Genomic DNA, 21,733 nt, shown 5'->3' with positions numbered 1-21,733 from the left:
ACAGAAACAAACTTCACGTCAGGTTTCACTACACGTACACACACATTCCCGCATATACCAATTCGTTAGAGGTTCCGCAGAGGAATATGGACGAGGTGCATGTGTGGTTTAGTAGTAGCAGTACTTCCTACAAATCTATTTGGTTTTCGAGCCGCCTGGCAGGAAGACTTGCTAGCTACAACTGCGGAAATGGTGTGTGTGTATGGTGCACCTATACGACGTCCAGGAGAGTTTTTCGTACCTAGTCGTCATCACCCAGATCCATCAAGCTTCGTTGATCAGTTAAAGACCACCATGGAAAATTTAAGCCCAAGACAGACTGTTCGCCACGGAAAACGCGCTGTTTTTGTCAGCAAGGACCTGATGCCCTGATAACGTTTTCGTCCGCACGGACAGAGTGAAGAAAGGCCTAGAACCTCCGTACGAGGGACCTTACCAGGTGCTCTCAAGATCGGAAAAGGTGTTCCAAATACTAATAAAAGGTCGACCAGTATCTGTAAGCATAGACAGAATCAAACCGGCTTACATCTGCAGTGATGACCTGCCCTTCAATGCCCACAAGCCTTCTAACGATCAACAAGCAACAACAACTTCAAAGCATCAGCAGGCAACAGCAACTTCTAACGATAAGCAGGCAACAGCAACTTCTAACGATCAGCAAGCAACAACAACTTCCAAGCATCAGCGGGCAACAACTTCCAAGCATCAGCAGGCAACAACTTCAAAAAGTCAACAGACTCCCAGTGACAAGGACCAACCTTTGATGAGCACCCGCTCGAGTAGACGGGCCAGGTTCAGGTTGCCCTGCAGGTGGTTCTCTCGCTATCGCTGGTGGGGGACTACCTGTGGGGAATCGTACAAAGCCGTCCAAAGAGAGAAGGTCGTCAAGGATGCACAGTTAGTTGGTTTTGGAACGCGCTGATGAATGGCCGCACTTGTTGTTGAGAGAGGGAAGTTTTATAGATTATTTTACTATATAGTCCTGCCGTATACATTTTAAATAAAATATTTTTTTATAAAAATTGTCGTCACACTTCTTCCTGCTATCCACCACCTATAGATGCATTGCAAGAAGAGTTTAGCAAGTTTCAAGTATTAAGACTGCCAGAGAACATTTGGATGATGAATCGTTCTGATTCTGAATGGGCTGAAATTGGTGAAATCAGAAATGAAACTGAAGGATTGAAATTCGAAAGATTGTCTCGAGTAATGACATCAATTTTTTGACTATTCCTCATTGCAATTCAGAATGTGAACAATTTTTTTAGTTAAGTGAAAAAGATTAGAACTGATTTCAGATCAACACTGTCTGATGTGATATTGGAGAACATGCTAGTTGTTAAGTGCCGGCAGAATGCTAAATGTTATGAATCTGAGTTTGGTAATCAGTTTTTGCAAAAAATGGAACATCGCACAACAAATATTATAAATAAAAAATGAGAAGTCTGGTTTGTCACTCTAAATATCATTCATTTTTTGAACTAGAACTGGTTAAAAAAATCCCTAATTTTTTCCCTTTTATTTTTCCTATATTATTCTTCGGCCACGAAATATTACGCCGCGCGACAAACTACAGATTTTTGAAGTCTGGAAATTGGCACCTATGGGTGCAACTTCTCACCCTTCAGTACTCGCCATGTCATGAATTTTAGCACACCAAGGCTACGGCCCACAGCTCATGTGCTTGTAGTTGGCTTATATATTTGCCACCATCTCCAAAATCTCGTCTTTCACACCTGCTGTTCTGGCAGTCCTTGGCAGTTAGACCTGCATCAGATCAGGAAGCAAAAAAATATCCCGTTTCGCACAGCTGCCGATGTTTTCTGTTTGGGCAACCGCCTGTGGCGAAAACGCTCACCATACATTCGTGCTGCCTCTGTCGTACATCCATTTGCAGCTCCGTAAATGAAATGCATGTCTGCTTTTTCAGTATTATTAAAGTGCGCCATTATCCCGTACGTTACAACTGTTAGAATGGTTGCACTCAGGAATAACTTCACAGGGCTGACGTCCGCGCCTATTCACTGTGACGCAGATTTGCATATGGTTTCTTCTTCTTCCCCAGGTTACATTTGCATGCATGGTGTTCTTTTTCTCTCGATAAATTTTAACAGGAATGCCGTTTTAACGTTTGTGGAGCGGCTGTTTAGGAACGCGCTAGCGAGTTTGCGTTTCCTGTTAGACCGTGCATTCTCTGATGACGATTGTTTCTATTGATGTGTACTATCACTTCTTAAATTTTTTTCCATCATTTCTGAATCACCCTGTATATATATACACAGGGTGATTCCAACCTATTTTGTCAAACATAAGTGGGTGATAGCATGGCCGTCTTAAGAGTATCATGGGCCCCCGGGCCAATTGATTTTTCTGAGGCCCTAGCAAACAACTTCTCGAAACTTTCAACCAGATTTCATTTTTGTGAGGCCCCTCTTCGCTTGATGCCCCCAGGCCCGGGTGGGCCCATGCCTTAAGACGACACTGGGTGATAGACCCAAGTGGATCATGAAACACCCCACCAACCTTGTCCTATCTCAAACCTGTTTCGAGTTATGGTGGATAATCGATTTTATGGAAAAGTACGTGTCAGGTCTAAAAAATCCTGCATTTGTGAAATTTTTACGAGACCTACACGCAAACTAAGCACAAAAAAAAAATCCTATAAGAGATGTCGTCATTTTCATCGAAATATCTGGATTTATTGGCAAACTACAAGCGCTGAAAGATTAGCAAAGTTCAACATCAAATTGTCGCCAAATATTTTTCATCGCCAATTACGCAAATACCTTTCCGCGTCTACAATCTGACAAATTCACCAAAAACTTGTCCATTGCATCGGCTTTCGAAAAAGCCTACAATAAACGATATCGATGTTCTGGTTCAGCAGAAATTTAGTCTTTTGTGCGCAATACATCACTGAAATCAACGTTTGTCGAAGAAGATATTTGAAGAAAATTCGTAATTGGTGGTTACAGATTTTGGCGATAATTTGGTTTTGCAGAAAATATCATATGAGGTGATAGAATCATCATGTGCTTACATGATCATCGACATCCATAGGATATCTGCATTTAATCGTGAGCTTCAATCACTGAGAGATTGGTGAAGTGAAAAATCGAATTGTCGCCACAACCTCCTGAAATTACTTTGACGGACGAAGATCTCAGTCATTATATTGCTAACAAATGGCTAAATTTCTCCTGAACCAGAACACCTGTATAGCTTTTTGAAAACTCTATGGAAAACTGGTACAATGGACAAGTTTTTATAGTAAATTTGGCCTTTTGTAGCCAGAAGGGTATTCGTGTAATTGACGAGAAGAAATTTTGGCAACAATTCGATTTTGAACTTCGCCAATTTTTGCCAGCGCTTGTAGCTCACCAATAAATTCAGATATTTCGATGAAAATTATTTCTTATATAGGATTTTTTTTGTTCTTTCTCCAGTATGTGCTTAGTTGTGCATGTGAAAATCTTTCAGAAACTTCGCCAAGGCAAGTTTTTTTGGACTTGACACATATTTTTTTCATAACCGATTATCCACCATAACTCAAAAACTGTTTGAAATAGGACAGGGTTAGGGGGAGGGATGTATCATGATCCACTTGGGCTCTTCCATCATCCCTTTTCGTTTGCCAGAATAGATCTGACTCACCCTGCACATATATATATATATATGATCATTGGCGTACGCAAGGGGGGCTTGAGGTTCTAACCCTCTCCCCCTCAAGCCGAGATTATAGTGTTATTTTACAGGAAAAAACGTAAAACCCCGCTTGAGAGGGAAAAAATTGAACTCCCCCCCCCCCCACCCTTGAGAAAATTCTGCGTACACCTATGTATATGATAATAAAGTTAATATAATCAGTTATTTTTATTTGTTAAATTAATAATATTTATAGTTAATAATCAACCTGTTTTGGATGAATCTGAAATATTGAAATTCCCTTCAGGTCACAAAATGGATGCATGTAGGGTTGGTGTGGTATTTACCTTTGACAGATTTTTACCGCCTTTGTCAACACGAAATATATTATAATGATTTTATAAGTGTTGATAATTATATTATAATATTTTTTGATCAAGTTCTCCTTAACCAATAAAAAAACTTGTGGTGAATATCGTCATCTTTTTTGCTAACTGATGTTTAACGATTCTTTCAATAATTTAAATATACCAAATTACAAATTTCACATTTACCAATTTACCAATTTCAAATTCACCGAAGTACTAAATTTGAAGTTCAAAAAAAAATTCACAAATATCATTTTATGTTCATCAATAAATCACCATCATTTATCACTCACAATCTTTAGTTCAAATACTAGTTCGACACGGGCGGAATCTGTAACCAAAGAGGAAAATGTTTTCCGGTGAATACATAATATTGAGATAAGTAAAAAATTTTGAGGGTTTAAAATGCTTGAGGTTTATTTGTTCTTATGTTTGAACATGAGAATTATACATACAAAACATTAATAAAAAAATTTAAGTCAGCGTGAAATTCTTGCTAGCAAAAGAAAAAATGGGGCTTCCTTGTTACAAAATAGAGCTTCGTCAGCTAGTTGAAGATTAAATGACAAATTAAAAAAAAATGAATAAATAAATTGTCAAAAAAGCAAGATATTTTTACTTACCCTTCCATTCATCTTGAATCCACCCATTAGTGTATTGGCATTTGTTATCAAATCGGCTTGAAACATTTCTTTTGTATTTTTCCCCTGAACTCTGTTCATTGCTGATTTTCTAGCAGTCTGTTTACCGTATAGTTGAATGGTGATAAAACCTTCTCTCATGTAATCAACAAGCTGAAATAAAGAAAAACATTTACTTGCACCATCCTCAGAATAAACAACGTTTCAATCTTATGAATCGCCACCAGACGTACACGTCTCCATAGGCGTAAACTTGTATCCGGCCCATGGGCCCGAGCCCCCCCCCCCAAAAAAAAAAAAAAAATTCGAGTGGATATGTTTCTCACACTTGGCTCAGAAAAAACTTTGACAAAAAAATTTCTCAAAATAGTAGAAATCATCTGCTCGAAATTTTATTTTTTACTTTTCTTTAGAATCTCAATGCACTTGTTCTGTGACAATAGTAGTCTTATCTCGCAATCACCCCGGCATCCATCCATCCTAAATTGCATCCTCCCAGAGTGCTGGTGTGCCTGAAGGTACCTCTAGAGATAACTTGGGGGGGGGGGGAATCCTTTCTCTTGCTTGTACTGTCCGTAAACTCAAGAGCATCTCTTCTTTTGTTAAGTGTGACCCTTGGGGAAGGGGACATGAGACAACAGAAAAAAAGTAGGAGGAGGTTAAGTGAACAACGATTAAGCTTATTAAAAAGTTCGAAGGCCCGATTTTTCGAGCCTTCACAACAGAGGCGCCGACATGGAGAAATTAACATTGGTTGGGTAGAGAGCGCTGAAAGTTGCTGGCTGCCCCGTATATACGGGGCTGAAGCGCATACGCAGGAAACAGAGGACGCATTGTTTTTCTAAAAATTATTATGGGAATTATTATATAAAATATAGTCACACATTTTTGATAAATTCATGCATTTTAAGCATTTTCTTTAATGATAATTTATTCAGAATCTTCAAAAACAGTCTAGATACAGTATTTGTAGCCCTCTAATACTTATAATCAATAAAGCGTAGTACAAGAATTTTTTTTCTGTTAGACATATCAATAAATTAATAAAACTTACAACGTTTCATTTTTTCAATCATATTTAAAATTTATTTAAGAAAAACTTAAACTCAATTTGGCTTGCGTACTTGGGACAGTAACAATATTTAAATCGAGTTTTCATTAAGAAATTTATGCATCCAAAAATGTTATTATTATTATTATTTTTCTAATTTAAAACCTGATCATGGCCCCCACAAGGTATGGGCTGGCAAGGCTTCAGCCCTGGAGCCCGGGAATTTTCATTATTTCTTGTTTTTTCATGCTGTAAATCCATCATAAGAGGGCCCGTGAAAGTATGGTCGGGGGGCCCGCAAAAGATCCCAGACTAGGGCCGTACTCCAGGATGTGGGGGCCATGAACCTGATATATCACTCAATATGACTCAATGATAGTAAAATAAATCTTAAGTAAGTGAAATGTAATTCGATTTTGAGGGAAATATACACTGTATCATAAAATATAAATAAATACAGGGCTTGACAAAAATCAGAAAAAATTTAGGCACCAGCTAAATTCCGTAGGAGCCAAGCATGGTTTTTTCACGAGAAAAGTATCTTAAATAATCTTTTTTCAACCTTTCTGGGAATTGATGACCCCTTCCCATGGCCGCAACTAGATACTTTGTCACCTGGGGCAATTCGGAATTTTGGCGCCCCTTGCATGTAGAAGAAGCAGTTAAAGGGTGAATTTGACTCCCATTCTGATCCAGCGTCCGGAGCATCAGACCCACCTGCTCTCTCTAGTTGCGGCTCTGCTCCTTTCCATGTTGGAAGACAGTTAATTATGAAATCGGAAATTTTTGAGCCATCCCTAGATTCTGATTTAGCAATCACATATACAAAATTTTAGGCGCCAATACAGATTTTCCAGTCGCCATGGTGACCTGGTGCCTGGGATTTGTCCAACCCTGGAATAAATAAAGATGTATATACTGTATATATTTTTTGTATATTTTTACTTGCATTCTTTGAAATATAATCGTTTTCGTGACCCCGTCCAAGAATTTCAAGATTGATGAGATCTGGGGGACCCAAGGGATCCTGGGGATATACTCAAATTTACGGCACAACTAGATCTGTAATAAATTGCCTATGGCGATATACCGGAGTTGTGCTCGGTTTCACTGAGAGAGAGAGAGAGATAGACAGAATGAAAGTATATTTTTACTTGGACCGTGATCAAATTAGAATGGGGCTCAAGGGCAGAGGCGTACGCCCCCAACAATTAAATAAATTTTTATTAATCAAAGCTTTTGGAAATTTTTCACCAACTCAAAAATTCTCCAGAAGAAATTCTGTGCCCCCACACCCCATAGATCGGTCTTGTTGGTTACGCTACTGCTCAGGGGCAGTCCCATTCCAAGGACTTAGCCAGGGGGAAGACTTGGGGGTCTGGTCCCCCCCCCGAAATGTGAGAAAATGTCCAAAAAAAAGGAAAAACATGGCCAAATATATTGTTCTATCACTTTGGTCCCCCCCCCCCGAAATGTAAGTGGTCCCTCCGAACGAAATTTCTGGCTACGCCCCTGTCCTATTCACTTTGGTAACAATACATGAAATATATCAAGGAAACACCTATTTTCTGGATACTATGCTGAGGTGAACTCGGAAAGAAAAGTCATCTTGTCCCTGCTGGGACACGAACCCAGGCCCTCTTGCATACCGGACAAGCATGCTTTCCTTTCCGAGTTCACCTCAGCATAGTATCCAGAAAATAGGTGTTTCCTTGATATATATCTTGGGCTGAGAAAAAGCCATCTATCTCTCTAAATACATGAAATGATTGATATAATTAGAGTCCGAATTTTCCACTTAAAAAATGGCAAAATATGAACTAAAACTGAGAAAATATATGCTAAAGAACAAATAACCACGCAAAAAATGCAAATGCGTTTTTAAATGCATCTTTTTTCTATTTATCTCGGTGCATATTCATTTGCAAAAACATTCTCATGCAAATGACTTCGACATGTATTTTATTTAGGAATTTCTAGTTATTAGTACTGTAGCTGCTCACTAATAGAAAGAAAGAGTTGCTCGAAAAAGAAGCAAACTACACGTTCACAAAGAAGTAACTAAACATGAATAATGTCAAAAATGGGCGGATTTTTCCCCTGAGAGAGAGTTTATTTTTTACTTGAAAAACAAAAATAAAAATAAATGACAAGAGCAAATAAAGCACCCGGGCTTCGGGTATGGTCCATCGTAGCTAGAAGTCCCTTGGAGTTGAGCAGCCAAACACCAAACTATTTGAAAATGTGGAATTTCCGATTCGATAGACGATGTTGACTGATCCATGGAAGTGAGCATGAATGTAATAAGTTCAGACTTTTAATTGTTCAGTTGGTCGTCTAAACCGCTTTGATGATACGAAATTCTATGGAAAACGTCTTTCACTCTTAGAGAATCAACTGCTTTGAGATCAAAAATCAACTTCATGACTAGAGTTCTGTTCAATCGTTAATATTAGAACGAAATGATCTCAAAGACGTCCCAATGCAGTTAAAGCAGAAATTTTAAATAATTTTATGTCCTTACAGACCAAGAAGTAAAAACTCTTTTATAATCAGAACTACGTCACAACGAAAGCTTTTCTCGTGGTTGTGAGCTGTTGTTATAACGAACTTTTACTGTATTATAAGCAATTTTAATTTGAAAAATTACAAAAAATTTAATTAATCTTCCGCACAACTTGAAAATTCGCACTTATTCTGAAAATTTTTCAATTACATACATTTATACACACATTAATGCTAAAAAGAGGTTAATTTATATAAATGCAACAAACAGGACTAATCATAAATTTATAAATAGTGCAAAAAAAAATAAAAAATAAAAAGGTCAATTTCCCGTGACCTTTGATTAAATTAAGTTGTATAATAACCAAGAATGGCCACTAAAGCAGTGCTTTCCAAAGTGTGAAATGAAAAAATGCAATTGTCCAAAGGGTCGATAGAAGCTATGGGTTTAGTATAGGCTCCTATGGGTGGGCTGGAGTTGGGAGAAATGAGAAAGAAATTTTTTTTAAAGAAGGGCTATGGAACACACAGAAAAAGTTTGGGAAACTTTTCACTGAAGCAGCGGTTTTCAACCGGTGTTCCGTGTACTCTTCCCGGGGGCTCCGCAACCACTAGAAGAAAATAAATTAAATCAGTAAATTCGATAAATGAATGTAAGAGGAGAGCCTACGGGGCTCCACCATAGAAATTTTACGCCGAGTAGAGGCGAAAACTGATGCATATTTGTGTTTGAGTACAGGTGATCATTTGTGAAGATTTTACTGCATTTAGGAAAATGTAATGGAACCCTTTCTATACGTCTCCCTATTATGTTTCTGACCTTACTCATTTGTATGACGTTTTGTTTCAGTTGCTATGCATTTCTAAAAAATTTCTTTCTGCAAATGAAGCCTTTATAACTTTGAGCCCCCGAAATTCAAACAACATACATTCACTGACCAATTAACATATTTGACTCTTGTCGGAAGAGCCTCCTGATTTCTGCTTTACCCATGGCCCTGCCTGTACTCACTTCAATTAATCGACGTTTTCACTTCGATTCGAACTCCCAAGTCTTTGGGAAATACCATTTCTATCAATCGAATCACATAATTTTTCAATTTGTAAAAACGTGTCACTGAAATACAGTGTTTCCCGGTTTTCAAAAACACATCATGAAGAAACGTTGCAAACGGAAAAACTAAGCGGGATCGACTGTAGTTTCTCATGCATATTTTTTACTCAAAAAGCGCATAAAATTTAAGATGATTGACTGGTTCAATGGCTTTTGATAGGTACTAAAATAATTATTGAACGGGCTACGGTATCCTGATAGCCAGGGCCGTAACTGGAATTTTTTCCGACCGGGGCAAACATGATTTTGCTTCCCCCACATTCGATAATTTTGTAACGGTGTTCTCTGTTCCCATCTAAAACTGTCGCCCCCTAAATTTTGCCGCCCGGGACAGTTGCTTCCTCTGCCCCCCCCCTTCTCTATTTCTGGCCTTTTGCTGATAGCAAACATATACACTATTTGTTCTTTCTTTAAGAGAAAAATCTTTCAACAACGGAACTCAATACATCATCTACTGTTTACTTAGATATAGAAACCAAAAGCAAAACAAACAAGTATGTATAGGACGTTTTACATAAGGTTTAAATAAAAAAAAAATTCTGTTAAATCTTGAAATGAATACCGTAAAATTGCTTGAGACTTCAGCAACATGAATGAATGAACGCCAGGGTCTCTGCCACCGCACTTATCCCGTTGCCGAGATCTCTTTCAGCCCAGCTTCGTGGCAGAGTCTGGAACAAAGTGAGTGTGTACACCTAACAGTCTGAGTGTGTAGCTAGTGTATTGTAGCTACCAATGTATGATATTTCAGTGCTGCCATCTATACTTCAAATTGTGACTGAAGTGTAATGATTGAATATTTGTAACGTTGTAGGCCTGTTGCTCTCTGTGGCGACTTTAGCAACAGTAATGTTGTGGTAATATAATATTTCCTCTCAAGCATAAGATTTTGAATCAAAACGACAGATTTTTTAGAAAATTTTTTTTTGGGAAACGTGTGTAAGAAAAAATAGGGGGGGGGGGAGAATTTTCGGAAAATGTTTCAGTTATACTGCTTTTGCATTTATACGGCACGTCGTATAAACGAGGTTCCATTAGAGCCTGAGCTCCCTCCCCCCAACATTTTCAATAAGTTTACGCCTATGCACGTCTCTCCTTTTTAGTTATTGATTAAATCCCAAATGTAGCTGAGTGTAGTTTTTAGAATATCACCTATGTAGAACCATAGATATTGCTACCTATTTTCAAGAAGAATTTTTTTCTGATTGCGACCTGATCCCACCCATTAAAATAATAACAATAATAATAAAACTAGGAAGAGGAAAAACTATCGGTTGCTGTTATTTATGCTGTACGAAATAATAATATACTACTTCGAAGGGAAAAGAAAAACATCGTCTCTCTCCCCTTCTGTTATCAGACTTTGAACAAAAGCTGACTTCATCCACTTGCAGCAATTGACCGGACGGGGGGAAGGAAAACTTATCGGGAGAAGAAAACTTACAGCAGCATGTGGGCTCAGGGTTGCCGTTTTGAGAGAGTTTCAAGAACCCGAGATATTTTGGGATTGCCGTTTTTAGAGGGTTTTAAAAACCCGGGATATCGCGAGATTACAGCTGTAAGGGTTAAGCAAAATGTAAATACACAGAATTTCACTGCTATGTCTCGCAAATATGTTTCACGTAAAAAATACAAATATATTCACGTCCTTTTCAAAAAATCAGAACATCCCTGAAACTAGCTAGAGCTTACAGTTCATGAAAGTTCAACTTGGAGAGCTAAAATTAAGGGCACGCTGTTGTAATGCTATAAAATTAATATATGTGACAAAGTATAATTACATGAGATAATAACAAATAAAGATTGTGCGAAATCTAGTGTAGAAATACCACTAATACACAAAACAATAGCTAGAAAACACTTTACATATATTATTCCGAAGTTCTATAATTTATTTCCTTTAAATTTCGATACAAATGTCTCTCTGCCTACCTACAAAAAATTAATTAAATCCTATCTCTTATCTGAGACTAACATAGAAAAACACTTTTGAACTTTTTTTTTTAATTATGGTGTATATATATTTAATTTGTTTTTTCTTCCTTTGAATTTATTTGTGTGTATATATGTGTATATATATTTTTTTTCTCTTCACCTTGAGCTTACACGTCCTCAGCACTTTTCTTTTTTCTTTCCTTGTAAATTTTCCCTCCATGTTAATTACTCAAAACACTGCCACCATGGTTGTCACTGTTTAATTATATATCTTGTTAATCCCCCCCCCCTTTTTTTTCTTTCCTATAATTCTATTGTGTATTATTTCCACTTTGTTTGACGATTTGTCTATGTATTAAGTATCCAGTATGAGCCGTTCCTGGCTCCTCGGGTATAACTCTTTCAATTGTATATGTACACTTTTTATGCTTGAATTAATAAAAAACATTAATATCTGAAAGTGCAAACAACAGTAAATATGGAGTGTATAAAGTGCAAAGATCCTGTTGTAGATGAATCAGAATTTTACAAATGAAAAAAATGTCGCGATTTAGGGCACTTTCACACGGAGCGGATGCGGACGAATCGCCCGCATCTTTAGTTCGAAATTCGTGCATAAAAACTGTTTTTTCGCAATTTTTGTAATTATTTTTCTCCTTTACCCCTGATTCAGTGCCCATAGGCAGCCTAGAGGCATTCTTTTGTGGTTTAACCTAGAGCCACATAGAATATGGGAATAAAGATGTCTTCATTCCGATCCTCACAAGTAGTCGATGGGAGAAAATGTCTTCAAATATTTTCAAAATATTTTGAAAAAAAAAATCTTGTCTTTTCGGAAAAATACGGAAGAAAAATTTTGTGCAAAAACATCCAATGTTCGAAGTTCGTTTATAAAACTTGAAAAATGCAACCAATAGGCGGATCAGTTAAGTTCTCTCGAATGTAACAGATGTGTTTATTGGTTACATTTTTCAAGTTTTATAAAATAACTTTCATAAACCTTTTAGAGTGAAATCCCATCCTTAGATTAGTCTCACTTCTGAAATATAAAATTTCATTTTTTCAAGTTTATAGACTGAATATCGAGTAAAATATACTTGTAGGTATCGGGGGAACCACCAGAAACATTCAAGTGCTAGGGCCTTCAAATGACTTAATCCGGCCCTGAGTGAACACCGTACGTGGATAACGTTGTTTAATAAAAGTATTTTTTTTAAAGTTTAAAAAGATTAACAGATTAAAAATTTAAAAAAATAACAAATATTTAAAATAATATTTCAGATATTTATATTTTTAAATAATTTCAAATATTTAAAAAGAAAAAAATTAAAATTTTTAAATTAAATTTAAAAGTTATTAAAGTATTAAATTAATATTAAATATTCGTAATGAACAGAACGGCTTGTAATTTTTGTCCCGTCAGTGGCCGTTGTTGACAAGTTTCATTGTATAAAATCGTAAAGTATAGACAAAAGGCAGTTAAAGTTTCTATATCTCCATCTCAGAAGGAAACAAAGGGATACACGTATGTGGGTACATCCTATTGATGAACAAGGACCTTCATATGGTGTTTTTAAGTGTATTTATAGCAAATATAATTAAAAAAATTCCGTGCAAAATCACCTTCAAAAAGTAGCCAAAGATGCGGACGAATTCGCTCCGCATCCGCTTCGTGTGAATAGCTCGGAATAACCCAATTGTCAAAACTTCTATGAGCGGATGCGGGTCCGGAAGAATTTTCAACAATTGGAATATACTAAGCCTTTCAGACGAGCCGAAATTCCCCCGCACCTACGAAATGTTCATGCGGGTCCGGACGTCGTCCGCATGTGTCAAAACCTAAGTGCGGGCTCCGCATCCGCACATAGAAGTTTTGACAATTGGGTTATTCCGAGCTATTCACACGATGCGGATGCGGAGCGAATTCGTCCGCATCTTTGGCTACTTTTTGAAGGTGATTTTGCTCGGAATTTTTTAATTATATTTGCTATAAATACACTTAAAAACACCATATGAAGGTCCCTGTTCATCAATAGGATGTACCCACATACGTGTATCCCTTTGTTTCCTTCTGAGATGGAGATATAGAAACTTTAACTGCCTTTTGTCTATACTTTACGATTTTATACAATGAAACTTGTCAACAACGGCCACTGACGGGACAAAAATTACAAGCCGTTACGAATATTTAATTTCATTACGAATATTTAATTCACTACATACTTTTAAACTACTACACAACTTTTAAATTTAATTAAAAATTATAATTTTTTTCTTTTTAAATATTTGAAATTATTTTAAATATATTTATTATTTTTTGTTAATTTTTGATCTTTTAACTTTTTTTAAATTAAAAAAAAAAACTTTTATTAAGCAATGTTATCCACGTACGCTGTTCACTCAGGGTCGGATTAAGACGTTTGAAGGCCCTAAGCACTTGAATATTTTTGGTGGTTCCCCCGATACGTACAAGTATATTTTACTCCATATTCAGTCTATAAACTGAAAAAAAAAAATGAAATTTTTTATTTCAAAAGTGACTAATCTAAGGATGGGATTTAACTCTAAGGCCGGTATTACACTATAAAAGTTCTTTGTCAAAGATAATTTATAAAATAAGTTTGACAAAAAAATTTAATAGTGTAATGGGCAACTTTGATAAAAAACGCTCTTTATCAAAATTTCTTTCATCAATTGATTTTTCTGAGGCCCTAGCAAACAACTTCTCGTATCTTTCAACCAGATCTCATTTTTGTGAGGCCCCTCTTCGCTTGATGCCCCCAGGCCCGGGTGGGCCCATGCCTTAAGACGACACTGGGTGATAGACCCAAGTGGATCATGAAACACCCCACCAACCTTGTCCTATCTCAAACCTGTTTCGAGTTATGGTGGATAATCGATTTTATGGAAAAGTATGTGTCAGGTCTAAAAAATCCTGCATTTGTGAAATTTTTACGAGACCTACACGCAAACTAAGCACACAAAAAAATCCTATGAGAGATGTCGTCATTTTCATCGAAATATCTGGATTTATTGGCAAACTACAAGCGCTGAAAGATTGGCAAAGTTCAACATCAAATTGTCGCCAAATTTATTTTATCGCCAATTACGCAAATACCTTTCCGCGTCTACAATCTGACAAATTCACCAAAAACTTGTCCATTGCATCGGCTTTCGAAAAAGCCTACAATAAACGATATCGGTGTTCTGGTTCAGCAGAAATTTAGTCTTTTGTACGCAATACATCACTGAAATCAACGTTTGTCGAAGAAGATATTCGAAGAAAATTCGTAATTGGTGGTTACAGATTTTGGCGATAATTTGGTTTTGCAGAAAATATCATATGAGGTGATAGGATCATCATGTGCTTACATGATCATCGACATCCATAGGATATCTGCATTTAATGGCGAGCTTCAATCAATTTCAAAGCTTTCAACTCGATGAACTGAATTTGTTCATACGATTTGAACGGTATAAAAAAGTATAAAAATGATTTTAAATAAATTAAAGAAAAAAATATTTTTTTTTACTTCCATCACATACTGAAGTTAGTGGGAGCTACAAAGACCTAAATTCCCTATGTGAATAGCAGATTTGAATTTCTCTAGCTGAATGGAAAAAACAGAAACAAACGCGTTTGGATGCTTATCGGTGGTAACGAATTTAATTCCGTCCTAATGAACCTGCAATACAATAATAAAATAATGTTGAAAATATGGTTATAACGAATAGGCATATTTATATCTATGGGATATAAGGGGTCATCTTCAAGTGAGGCCGGTATTACACTATAAAAGTTTGATAAAATTTCTTTTATAAAATTTGACGAAAATCTTTTATAAATTTTATATTCAAATTTTTTTATAAAATTTATTTTAGAAAGGAAATGGACCACATTACACTATAAATGATTTATATAAAATTTTTCTTGCAAAAGTTTTCGTCAGTTTTCGTTAGTGTTGTGCTGTTGCTGGTAGAAGTTATGGATGAAGAAATGTTTTTTACTATTTGCTATAGGAAATTTATCATTTGCAACCTCTGTAATGGCTTCGGTTTTAAAAAACATGAAGCTTATGTGGATGCAGGGACGGCAGAAGTGTTTCTAAACTGTGGGTGCTCGTCTTTAGTTATATATCGGAAATTTTAATTTCTGATTAAATTCTGGGAGTGCTCGGATCCATGTTATAAATTACTGTGCATTCTTGAGCACCCACAGCACCCCCGGCTCGGACGCCACTGTGTGGATGATTGTATTGGATGAAATAATTTGCGGAAGAAGCTAATTATTTTGATGCATTACATCTAGCTGGGAACGCAACTTGATGAATATGTCAGTTTATGAAGAAGTTGAGGAATACAACGCCCAGAGTGAAAGTTTAGCGACTAAATTGTCCATATTTCATCATATTATTATGCTTAGGCTTATTGCGGCTCATGTCACGGTGAAATCCCAGAGACTCGGGTTTTATCAAGATGAGTCGATGAAAGTCCAAAAAACGCTTGTAAATGTTTTCATTTCGGATTTTTACCAAGTCAAAGTCCGTTTTAAATGAATCAATTAATCACCATGCCCTTATTAGTTTCTGATGCTTATTAGTTTATGAATAATATTTTAATAATTATAAGCAAATAATGAATTAACAAACGAAATAACCGCCATGATGAGGTTTTGACGCTATTTAAGTAATTGATGCTCATAATTAATTTACTCCCGGTTAAAGCCCGTTTTAAATGAATTAATTTAACATCATTAATTTAATTGTGCCCCACCCGTCTTGATTAATTAATAATTGTTCAATAGTTATAATTACTAGTGTGAATAACACTTATTAATGAATTAATAGTAATAAGTATTTATGTGTATAAGTAAAACTTATTTCGTTATGATGGTTGACGCACGGGATGGTGCGCTTCGCCGACTGATCTGCCTCTAGACGCATTGCATCATGACCCCGCACCCCTCTAGAGATGTCGGGACACTAACTAATGGTCTTGAGTACAAGTGAACCTAAACCTGGACACGTGGCAGCATTTAGGAAAATTAATAAGTTCATTATCGTTTTTTTATTCTTCAAAACGGGTTTTTACTGTTGAGAATAAATAAAATAAATAAAAATTAGTTAATATTAATTTAATTTTAAACTTTTCAATTACTATATTTATTAAGTAATTAATAAGCGTTAATAACTAATAAGTTAACGATGGATAGACTGAATAAAAACGGGCTTTGACTTGGTAATGAGTCCCAAACATTTCCATCATTTTTCGGAATTATACCATCTCACCTTGTCTCCGAGCTTGAACCGTGGCATATACATCGGAGTAGATTAGATATAGCAACTGAACATTATATTGGCCCTCGAATAGAAAGAAGTTGGCCACCCAAGATATAACAGATTATTTTAATTTCCATCACCTCAGATGATAATTAAATAAATGCATCATTAATGTGAACCATCAAATCCAGTGATGTGATATGATAAGGTTTTTCGAAGTGTGAGCCGTGACTTCTATGGGCGTCCCGGCGAGATTAAGATATTGATTTTTGTGCCTCTTTTTGCTTTTAATTGGTACTGTTATAATTGAAAACACCACTTAACTACAGGGCCGTCTTAAGAGCATCGTGGCCCCAGGGCCAAATGATTTTTCTGAGGCCCTAATAAGCAAATTTTTGAAAATCTCAACCAGATCCCATTTTTGTGGGGCCCCCTTTAATCTTGAGGCCCCCGGGCCCATGCCTTAAGACGGCACTGCTTAACTATTCTGGGGAGCATCAGCAAAACCATGAACTGGGCAATTGAGCTGCGGGTGACATAAAACTCATTTTCCTATAAGGCCTTATTGTGTCTTTACGGGGCCCGGAGCAGATTTCTATTTGGGGTAAGGAGGGGTCTGCCCAGACTTTTTTGCAGGGTTTTTTTTTGTGAAAATTTTCTTTATTTTTGTGAAATGTGTCATTAATTTTGTGAGAAATTAGTAATTTTGTAGGAAGCGAAATAATCTAGTTGATTTATCGCAAAAGAAATGAAATTCATTATTTTTTTATTTCGTGGAGGGTTCGTTTTTCTGATCCGGATTTTTGTGAAGGGTCCGGAAAACGCTGAAGAGCCAAAAAAAACTGGTACACCTGCCTAATATCGTGTAGGGCCCCCGCGAGCCCGCAGAAGTGCCGCAACACGACGTGGCATGGACTCGAATAATGTCTGAAGTAGTGCTGGAGGTAATTGACACCATGAATCCTGCAGGGCTGTCCATAAATCCGTAGGAGTAAGAGGGGGTGGAGAACTCTTCTGAACAGCACGTTGCAAGGCATCCCAGATATGTTCAATAATGTTCATGTCTGGAGATTTTGGTGGCCAGCGGAAGTGTGTAAAGTCAGAGGAGTGTTCCTGGAGTCACTTTGTAGCAATTCTGGACGTGTGGGGTGTCGCATTGTCCTGCTGAAATTGTCCAAGTCCGTCGGAATGCACAATGGACAGGAATGGGTGCAGGTGATCAGACAGGATGCTTACGTACCTGTCACCTGTCAGAGTCGTATCTAGACGTATTAGGGGTCCCATACCACGCCAACTGCACACGCCCCATACCATCACAGAGCCTCCACCAGCTTGAACAGTCCCCTGTTGACATGTAGGGTCCATGGATTCATGAGGTTGTCTCCATACCCGTACACGTCCATCAGCTCAAAGCAATTGGACCCGAGATTCGTCAGACCAGGCAACGTGTTTCCAGTCCTCAACAGTCCAATGTCGGTGTTGTCGGGCCCAGACGAGGCGTAAAGTTTTGTGTCGTGCAGTCATCAAGGGTACACGAGTGGGCCTTCGGCTCCGAAAGCCCATATCGATGATGTTTCGTTGAATGGTTCGCAGGATGACACTTGTTGATGGCCCAGAATTGAAATCTGCAGCAATTTGCGGAAGGGTTGCACGTCTGTCACGTTTAATGATTCTCGTCAGTCGTCGTTGGTCCCGTTCTTGCATGATATTTTTCCGGCCGCAGCGATGTCGTAGATTTAATTTTTTACCGCATTCCCGATATTCACGGTACACTCGTGAAATGGTCGTACGTGAAAATCCAAATTTCATCGCTACCTCGGATATGCTATGTCCCATCTCTCGTGCGCCGACTATAACACCACGTTCAAACTCACTTAAATCTCGATAACCTGCCATTGTAGCAGCAGTAACCGATCTAATAACTATGCCAGATACTTGTTGTGTTATATAGGCTTTGCCGACCGCAGCGCCGTACTCTGATTGGTTCCATATCTCTTTATTTGCATACGCATGCCTTTACCAGTTTTTTTGGCTCTTCAGTTTATACCAGCCCAACATATAACCCAATTTCATATTTTCCTACCTCCATTCCTCACATACAATCATCATTTGAACACCCCTTCCCCCTCCCCCTCGTCATTAAATGTCCACAAATGTGAACCACCCTCACGATTGGTGACGTATTACTTGAAGATGACCCCTTATATCCCAGATATGAATATGCCTATTCGCCATAACGATATTTTCAACATTTTATTATTGTATTGCAGGTTCACTAGGACGGAATTAAATTCATTATAACCGATAAGCATCCAAACGCTTGTTTTTTTCATTCAGCTAGAGAAATTCAAATCTCTGATATTCACATTGGGAATTAAGGTCTTTGTAGCTCCCACTTACTTTAGTATGTGATGGAAGCAAAAAAGAATATTTTTCTTTAGTTTATTTAAAATCATTTTTATATTTTTTTATACCGTTCAAATCGTATGAACTAATTCAGTTCGTCGAGATGAAAACTTGGATATCCAATTGATATATACCTACCACTCGTTTTTTAATTACTTTAACAACTCGCAAAGTACACTGCTCAAAACAATTAGGAGAGCACATGGTTTTAACAAAATTACGCAAACATGTATACCGATAAGTAACATAAAATGAATCATCCATAATTTAAAGCCTAGCAGGAAACGGAAGAAGAAAACTTCATATGCAAATCAAAGTTCATGACGTCAAAAAAGGACCAGAAAAAGGAGATAACGGCAGAAATCGGGAGGTTGCAGAAACGTCTGTTTTACTGCCGTAACTGTGAAATTCGATTGCGCAGTATTTTTTTTTTGAGACAAGGTGACTTGAGGATGTCTCAACAACGTGATTTGCCGGAATCCATGGCATGGCGTGTTATAGGCAGACTGGAATCCGGGCAAACACAACGTAGTGTCGCGGACGCTGTTGGAGTCGCCAGAAGTGTTGTTGCAAGGCTGTGGAATCGATTCCAAGAAACAGGAAATGTTAGACGTCGACCAGGGCAAGGTCGGGCACGCGCCACTACAGCAACTGATGACCGGTATATACTGTTAACAGCCCGTCGAAACAGAACAGAGAACGCTACGCAGCTGCAAAGACGGTTGCTCTTGGCAACAGGACGAAGGGTGTCCAGCCAAACATTACGTAATCGGCTTCATGAGGGAGGGCTCTATGCACGTAGGCCAATGGTCTGCATTCCGTTGACCCCACGCCACCGTGCGGCCCGAAGAAGTTGGGCTGCTGAACATCGAGATTGGTAGCAACATGATTGGAGCCAAGTGCTGTTTACAGACGAGTACCGATTCAGTCTGGAGTGTGACACCCGACGTGTTCTGGTATGGAGGGACAGGGGCACTCGAAATAACCCCGCATTCGTTCGTGAAAGGTCACAATACAGACGAGCTGGTTGGATGGTATGGGGTGGCACTTTGACGGCCCGAAGGTATGCAGACGAGATACTGCGACCTCATGTCATCCCTTACGCTGGAGCCATTGGAGATTCCTTTGTTTTCCAGGATGATAATGCCCGACCGCATAGAGCTCGTCTGGTGGAGAACATGCTTGAAGCTGAAACGATACAGCGTATGGAATGGCCAGCGTGCTCTCCGGACCTGAATCCAATCGAGCATGTTTGGGACATGCTCGGACGACGCATTGCTGCGCGACCAAGGCCGCCTGTTACTGTCCGAGACTTGCAGATTGCACTTCTTGAGGAGTGGAACAGTATTCCCCAAAGTCTGATCGATAACCTCATCGCATCCATGGCAAACAGGTGTGCAGCAGTCTTAGCTGTTCGAGGAGACCACACGCCCTATTAAAACTCATGCATCATGTCTAAACAGTACTTTTTTTTATCGTTTACATGTAACCAAATTGTTGCCCTAAATCATCTTTTCATGTTTTTTCCATATTTTCAAAGAATTAAAGCTTAATTCCAAATTTTTTTACGTCTTTTTTCTGTATTGCGCATTGATACGCGTGTACTGTCCATTGTATGCCAATACGTGGCTGTCTCGCACGGTTTTCTTCACTTCTTTGCTTGCTCCTCTAATTGTTTTGAGCAGTGTGTATAGTATATAAACTTGAGCAATTGAAACAGCAGCATATATAAAGCATCAACATTAATCTTTTTTCAAACATTGGATGAGGAGGCTGAGTTTGGTAAAAGAAACTTTGATAAAGAGCGTTTTTTATCAAAGTTGCCCATTACACTATCAAATTTTTTAGTCAAACTTATTTTATAAATTATCTTTGACAAAGAACTTTCATAGTGTAATACCGGATTAACAAACAACAAGGAAAAACAACTAGATGTACATTTTTGCCAACACTGAATGGCCGAAAAAAAGACCAGATCTAGTAGGAAAATAACTAAGTTGGCAACACTGGCTATGGATTACATAAACATAGATGATAATGTACAAACTGAATCAGATTCGACAGATATTGACAGCCTAATTGAAAATTTTTGAGGAAGTTGAAAAGGACGTACATATGGCCATTATTTTAGAATAAAAACAGTGTAGGTCGGAATTTTATACGGATGCTGTCAGAACCTAAATACAATATTTAATTATAGACTAATTATTTATTTATTTTATCTATTTTTAAAAAAATTATTTTCAATCACGCACGAGATCGTTACATAATTTTACACATTTTTTCAATAGATTGAACCTTTATTAAGCGAAAATCTGTGTTCAACGGAGAAAAATATCAGTCCCTAGTGATTCCGTTGAAGACAGATTTTACTGTATTATGATTAAACTACGATGATTAATTTCCACTTATTAGAAATTTACTGTTATTACAAAGAAGAACGTGTTAAATTCATGTCCAATTTTTTTAAACTTCAAAAATATGTTATTTGAATAGCCAGTCATCATATATAAAAAGAATTGTGCGATTTGGTAACGAATTGTAAGAGCGGTAAAAAATGGGTTAACATGTAGGCTGTCTTTCTTCAACTCCAAATTAATTTCAAACGGCAAATATTGTTACAAAAAATTGAATAATTTCATTACCTAAAAATTTTTATTAGTATATGCAGTAAAACCTCTGTTTTAGGCCGGTACACTATAAAAGTTTGATAAAATCCCTTTTATAAAACTTGAAAAATCTAACCAATAAGGTTATTTGTTACATTCTAGAAAATGTAACCGTTGACC

General features: G+C 37.5%; 1 protein-coding gene across 2 annotated transcripts in view; it reads right to left on the bottom strand.

Annotated features, from left to right (window-relative positions):
• The window catches only part of LOC149080429 (kinesin-like protein KIF28), a 1,038,199-nt gene that overhangs the window by 147,682 nt on the left and 868,784 nt on the right, over positions 1 to 21,733 (bottom strand). For both annotated transcript variants that reach the window (XM_089239551.1, XM_089239552.1), the window contains exon 21: positions 4,637 to 4,807. In XM_089239551.1, the coding sequence (XP_089095677.1) occupies positions 4,637 to 4,807 (171 nt within the window). The remainder of the gene's footprint in view (positions 1 to 4,636; positions 4,808 to 21,733) is intronic.

This window comes from Pholcus phalangioides, unplaced genomic scaffold, assembly GCF_987345545.1.
Source record: "Pholcus phalangioides strain wild (caught in Gottingen) unplaced genomic scaffold, Ppha-v1.0 ptg000011l_1, whole genome shotgun sequence".
Lineage (NCBI taxonomy): Eukaryota > Metazoa > Arthropoda > Arachnida > Araneae > Pholcidae > Pholcus > Pholcus phalangioides.
Note: the sequence above shows the minus strand (reverse complement) of the source record. Positions and strands in the feature narration are given on the sequence as shown.